This window comes from Puccinia triticina, chromosome 16A (assembly GCF_026914185.1).
Source record: "Puccinia triticina chromosome 16A, complete sequence".
Classification (NCBI taxonomy): domain Eukaryota; kingdom Fungi; phylum Basidiomycota; class Pucciniomycetes; order Pucciniales; family Pucciniaceae; genus Puccinia; species Puccinia triticina.
In genome coordinates, this window is record NC_070573.1 from 1,829,769 (window position 1) to 1,836,502 (window position 6,734).

General features: G+C 51.2%; 2 protein-coding genes across 2 annotated transcripts; both read left to right on the plus strand.

The window, feature by feature from the left end:
- Positions 1 to 2,713: 2,713 nt before the first annotated feature.
- On the plus strand, positions 2,714 to 4,137 carry PtA15_16A196 (uncharacterized protein; the record flags this gene model as incomplete). The annotated part of the gene is made up of 8 exons (XM_053163862.1): positions 2,714 to 2,870; positions 2,946 to 3,012; positions 3,076 to 3,142; positions 3,236 to 3,495; positions 3,588 to 3,708; positions 3,776 to 3,822; positions 3,908 to 4,018; positions 4,104 to 4,137. 8 exons carry the CDS (start codon positions 2,714 to 2,716, stop codon positions 4,135 to 4,137), a joined length of 864 nt encoding a protein of 287 aa, XP_053027845.1.
- A 1,228-nt stretch (positions 4,138 to 5,365) lies between these two features.
- Positions 5,366 to 6,084, plus strand: PtA15_16A197 (uncharacterized protein; the record flags this gene model as incomplete). The annotated part of the gene is made up of 4 exons (XM_053163863.1): positions 5,366 to 5,723; positions 5,787 to 5,859; positions 5,922 to 5,991; positions 6,058 to 6,084. 4 exons carry the CDS (start codon positions 5,366 to 5,368, stop codon positions 6,082 to 6,084), a joined length of 528 nt encoding a protein of 175 aa, XP_053027846.1.
- Positions 6,085 to 6,734: the final 650 nt, after the last annotated feature.

Below are 6,734 nucleotides of genomic sequence, written 5' to 3' on the forward strand. Positions count from 1 at the left end.
TGTTATGGTGAATTGTACCCTTCACCTTGAATGTATGGATACCTTCACCTTGATTGTTGAGTGCATCTCTGGTTGAGGCATTGACTCCAAGAGATGTAAATGTGAAGTTGCTATTTATCAAGCGGATGAATAGAATGAGTTGATTTCCCTCAGGTATATTGGGTTGATATATAATTTTGAAGATCTGAAGCAATTCAGGGGGTGGGGGTGGTTTTTATGAAGTGATCCTGCCTTGGCGGCAGCAAAGTTAGGTTGTTTGTCCTGTGAAGATTATGGCTTGACACTTCACACAACATCTCACTGCCCCCAAAGTTTCTGGCCTGAACCCAGGAGGCTCAGTCCAACACCATGCATTTGGTCTGTTTACATGATTCTTGGAATATTTCCAAAGGAATGGTTACCTGTGAAATCATGTTCAACCAAATTTCCAGCAGGAGGATCATTTAAAAATCCTGCTCTTGAGATAAACTTGAATCAATTTGTTCCTGAATAAGGCCCAAATCAATTTCAGGTGGGTCATTCCAGTTTGCGGGTATTTGCACAGGGGATAGATTTGAAGAATATTTGTAATTTTGAAATGGACTCTGCATATTTCTTGGTGAAGCACTCTGGGAGTTGAGCAAGTTAAAAAAAGACAACCTGGAGGTGTGGTTGCCATGATTGCTATTTCCATTCTGGGATGGAGATTTGTGTGAGCTGTGTTCAGATTGGTTTTGTGGTTGAGGATTGAAATTGTAAGAAGATTCATGATTTAGATGATACTGTGTTGAGATTGGTTTTGTGTTTGACAATTTAAATTGTAAGGAGATTCATTATTTTGATGATGTTGTGTATGCGGGGGTCTGTTGTCAATGTTGATGGAAATTTGGGGATGAAGACCACTCATGATTTGGATTATTTGATTGTTGAGTATGAGGAAAATCTTGAGGCTGATAAATAGAATGTTGGTGCTCCTGCCACAGAGAAAAAGAACATGGGAATGTGAATATTGCTGGTAATGATGGGAGGGCAAGAATTGATGATAATGGGATTGTTGAGAATGAAGAGAGTGTGAAATTTGATGATGATGGGATTGTCAAGCATATATGATGAGAGGAATTATGTAGGTGTTATGATTGCTGAATTCATGCAGATCAATCATCAGTTTAACATTGCTTGAATGGAAATGGTGTCTGTAAGAGTCCGTTTGAGCAATCTGCTTGAACGGGCTTGATTATTGATGTGTGATACGAGTCCATTCAAGCAATATGGTTGAGCGGACTCGGTGAAATTTGCTCACCAAGTCTGCTTGATGAGTCTGCTTGAACAGACTTGACAACATGACTCTGGAGTCGCTGGTCTGTGCAAGCAGAAGAGCAAACTCTCTTACCAAATCCTTTCAGAGAGTCGCACCAGGAGTCTGTTCAAGCAGAGTCAATTCAGAGGGAACGGACTCTGCATTGAACGGATGCGGTTAATACAAAGTATTGACACCGGCGTTACTTGCATATCGACACCGGCGTTACTTGCATATCGACACCGGCGTTACTTGCATGACAGGTATTTGTACTGGTTTGTTTGGCCCCCAGAGGCCATTTCTTTAGTTATATGTAGATGTCTTGATTTAAGCAGGAGCAGAAAGGATCTGCTACACTACAAATCCCAACTAATAAAAAAAAAACTGAATACACAGAGTTGTAGGTTCTGTTCTTGCGAGTAATTTGAGCCACTTATCTATCTTGTAGCCAGAAAAACAACTCCTGGAGTCCCAAACAAGTGGAGCCTCATTTGGAAGACTTGTGCATTTTTGATCTTTTGAAAAGGTCAACAGATTGTGATAGAAAAACTCTGAGTAGACCAAATTGTAGAGAAAGAAAAGTAGCATAGGGTCCAGATAGGGCATATTGGTGGAGAGGCTGGGAGAGGAGCTATAAATTTTTTAAAAACCTCTCAGCCAAATGAACTTTCTGCTCCCGCGTAAAATTTGGGATAATGCGCAAGTCCCTCCCTGCGGGGGGGGGGGGGGGGGGCGGCTTTGCCGCCAGCCACAGCAAGCTTCCCACCAGGGGGGACTTGTGTTAAGTTAGTATAACAGTGAACAGGGATGGGATTGAAAGTCAAGCTTGATTGGTGCCAGAGATAACAAAGCCAAATGATGTCACATCCTCCAAATTCAAAGGCTCTATATGCTCTCAGTCATAGTCATAGGTTTCTTCAAAACCGTATGTAGCCGTTTTTCCCGGGGTGCCGGCCAGGAAGACATTCATTTGCTAGCCTCTCATAATATTAGACCCTTATTCATTTTGTGAGGGTTTTGCATGCGCCCGGGCTACCATGTGGCCCCTGCCGGCGTTGCTGTATCCCTGACAGCTAGGAAATGGGCCGGGTTGGCCCAAGGGCCACCTTTGGGCTCCTGTTGCGACAAGTAGGCTTTCAGAACAGGGAAAATTCCAGACAAGCCTCTTGAGAAGTGACCAAATTATTGGCCTTTCCAAGAAGCCTGCTTAAAAGTGTCCGCCAGGATCAAGGCATCCTGGGCCCGGATGGTGTTGGCAACAGGCGTGTGACAGCTCACGGTGGTTTCCAATGACATCTCCCCCCACCCCGGGCGGTCGCCGGGACCAGCAGCACCAGCCAACACAGTTCCGACGCCTCCGACAAGAGCCCACCAGAGCGCACCCGGGCTAGACCGCCGAGCTCGACCACATACATACACGCACAAAGAAGCAGAAGAATGGCCGCCAGTCAGTGTGTCCGCCGGTTGCTCGGCCGCGATCTCGCCGGGGCCCCATCCGCCGTCCTCCGCGCCCCCGCTTCTCCGTCCTTGGTCCTGCTCCATCCCTCTCGATCGCTCTCCACCTCGCTCGTCTCCCGGCTCGGCAGCCCCCCTCGTGAGTCTGCCTGTTTGGTCTCCTCCCGAGAGCTTGCAAGCTCACTTTTGGATGGTTCCTTCTCGTGCCGCGCAGCCATGGGAACCTCTCCCTTCAAGGAACCCGCCGGCCGCAATCCGGCGGACGCTTACGCCGAGGTCTCGTAAGCCCTGCCCCCACATCACGACTGCCCCCTCATCTCGACTTATCCCTGTTGGTCTCACAGGAAATCTCTGCATGACTACGGAGCTTATCTCACCTCCTGTATCCCGAAATACATCCAACAATTCAGCGTGAGTTACTGAGAGCCGCCCGAGAAAAAAAAAAAGCAACCGATTCGAGTGAAAGAAAGGGGTGCTGGACTGATCGTGTATATATGTCTTCAGGTATACAAGGACGAGCTGACGTTATACACTGCGCCGAGTGCGATAGTGCCGACGCTGACGTTCCTCCGCGACCACAAGCAATGCCAATACAAGCAACTGATCGACATCAGCGGGGTGGACTATCCGACACGGGCGAAGCGGTTCGAGGTGGTCTACCATCTGCTGAGCATCGAGTATGCCTCCCGTCTCCGCGTCAAGACGTATGCCGACGAGATCAGCCCGGTGCCCAGCGTCTCCGGCGTCTTCCGCAGTGCCGATTGGTACATCCTTCTCTTTTTCTCTCCCCCAACACACGTACACACACAAATACCTACCCCAATGCTGAGAGGAAGTCATTTTTTTTTTTTGACAGGTTCGAGCGCGAAGTGTACGATATGTTTGGCGTCTTCTTCCATAACCATCCCGACCTGAGACGGATCCTGACCGACTACGGCTTCGAGGGCTATCCGCTCCGGAAAGACTTCCCATTGACGGTGAGCGCCTATCTCGACGTCTGTCTGTCGTGCCCAATCAACAGCTGACTGGGAGGTGTTATGGTAGGGATACACGGAGGTGCGATACGACGAGGAGAAGAAACGGGTGGTCTAGTGAGCGTGGTCTCTCTTTCCTCTCTCAGCGACTCTCTTCTGACTGATCCCGTTTTTTCCTTTTTGGGTCGGTCGGTGGAAATAGCGAGCCGTTGCAACTCTCGCAAGCTTTCCGAAACTTCGAGGGCGCCAACTCTCCTTGGGAGCAGACTGGCCATGGCAAGGATCCCCGGCCGGACCATTTCAAGCTGCCCACGTGAGCCCCCCCCTACTCACGTTCCTTCCTTCCCTCCCTCATCAGGCTTTGCTGATCTTGTGCGGCTTGGGTACCTTTTTTCCAGCCCCCAGGCTGCCGAGAAACCTAAAGCTTCGTGATCGTCCTCCGTCTGGGTACAAACCCTGACAAAATACACATCCGTAATCCCTTTTTCTTTGCTGTTGCTGGCATGTTGTACATTCTGGTTGTTCGTTTGACGGTCGAGCTTTTAGCACTCATGACTCCATCCAAATGATCAACCTTTTAAAAACCCCGAACTTACCCAAGTCCCTCCTGGGCGCGAAGTGCCCGCCTCTGCAGGAGGGACTTACGAAACAATGGAGTTTTTTGGCATGACAAGATTTGGCCGAGAAAATCTTAATTCTGCAATAACTTTTGGATTATACTGGCATGGAAAAGATGATGAGGGTGTTGCCTTTCTCCTCATCCATTTATTCACCACTTTGCTTAAAACATTGGCATCCAAAGACCGACATTTTGCCAGTTTGTGTGGCCCTGTGGGGCTACAGAAAGCATGCCTCCGCGTGGGAACAGGGTGAAACTCCAGATACGAGAACAGTTGACAGGCAAGTACGAGAACGGTGTGATTGATGTTGAAGAGTGTTTATGTATTTAGCTGTGTGTGGGAGATGGGGTAATGTGGACAGGTGGCAATTGGCATTCTGATCATTCGAGACTGAGATGGAGCCGGGACGCACGGGACGCGGACTACTGTTTTAAAAAATAGGTGACCAAAACAATCAGAAAAAAGGAGGAGGGGGCGGGGGTGAAGAAGCAAAAGTGAACGCAGCCGGGGTCGAACCGACGATCTCTCGCTCCCACACGGGAGGACTCATCCTACATCGAAGGCGAGCGCCTTACCACTGGGCCATGCGTCCATGGGAGAGGCGTGGGAAGCTAGCATCAGAGCTGGACGCCCCTCTGGACGCAGCTGACGTCGAGAGGGTGCTGACGCAAGTGCCCCACGGGGGGCCTGGAGGGGCGTCGTAATCGGACGTCGACGGGCTGGCCCCCGGGGGATGATGGCATCCGCTGGTGCTGGGATTGCGTCAGCCAGCGGCAGTGGTTGCTGTGGCCATATAAGCCCGCCCTCGTCTGCCCCGCCCTCCCCCAGACACTCCTCCCATACCTCCAACAGCCCCACACACTCCCCAAGACGCCCGATACCAGACCAGCACCAGCATCGCACGCGCAAGTCTATCCGCACCCCAACCAGCCAGCCAGCCAGCCACCCATCCACCCATCCACCCATCCATCCGCAATACTTAAAGACAGCCCCCTCTCCTCAGTCCTACCACCCAGAACAGCAGTCCTCCAGGATCCGAAATGGCCCCCCAACTCCTCCTCAGCTTGCCCTTCCCCGGCTCGCCCACCATGGTCCTCCCGCACGCCTCGCTCTGCGCCCCGAGCTCGTCCAGCAGCAGTCCGAGCCCCGACAGCCGGCAGGCGATCCTCGAGTCCGTCTGCCGCCACAACCGGCTCCCGCTCGCCTTCGCCGCCCATCTGCGCCTCTCCAGGGCCGGCAGACCCTGGGACGGCGCCCTCCTCCCTCAAGACCTCCTCCCCCTCCAGCCGTTCATCGTCGCTGAGGTCGCCATGAGGCTCCGCGGCGGCGGCCCTAAGAAGCGGTGCCAGCACGCCAAGAACTCGCTCACCGAGACCCAGTGCTCTCAGCCGGCCTTGCGTAAGCTCCTCTTCTCTCTACACATCATCTCTGTGTTGTTGCTGACTCTTGTCCGTCTAACAGGCCTCGTCGGCGACTGCCCCCACTGCACCCTGCCCTTCTGCTCTCGTCACCGCCTCCCCGAGGACCATGCCTGGTCAGTCCCTCTTCCTCTCTCTTATCGTCCCCCACTTACTAACTTGTACCTTGCTTCCTCAGCCTCAACATGTCGTCCTGTCGTGAGGCTGCGTTTGCCAAGAACAAGGCCAAGCTCGAGAGCGAGCGCACCGTATGTGCCCCTCCTTCATCACTATCCCCTGTCGCTCTCTTCCTGACTCGATTCTGCTCGCCACAGGTCGTCAGCAAGATGGTCGGCGCTTGAGCCCATCTTCCACCCTTTCCTCTCTGCTCCCTGTCGCCATGTTTCATTACCGTCTCCATCTACTCCACATGTATAGCTCCCCATTTCTACTCTGCTCTCACCCGAACACCATGTTCACCCCCCCCACACACACACTAACACAATCTGAACAACAACACATGTGGTTCCTCTTCATTGTCCCTACTTTTTTTGTGTTCCATTGATTCTTACTTTGGGTCTACTATCTCCTCTATACACTCCCACACATTTACATATAATTCTCATCTCTTCCTTTTTTCCTTTGACTCCGGGAATATTCTCCACATTGTTCCTTTTTTGACATAACCAACCGCTTCATAACTGTGTCTTTTCCTACCTAGCTCGCTGCCTCTTCCTTCCATCTCCTGTTGTTGTTTGTTTGTCTGCTCAAATGTTCATTACCCCCACCACCTATCTCCAAATCCCCTGACTTAGCCCACACCTCTCTTTTGATTGTTGGAGGTTGAGGGATGCATAGAAGAAAGTCGCAGTCAAAGCATCTGGCCTCCTCTCTCTTTGTGCCCATCCGTGTGTGTTCATCTGTGTTTCTTCCTCCCTGATGATCAGCCATAATATATACATACATAGACCTCTCCCTATTAACCATACAATCTCACACCATCAATAGTCAT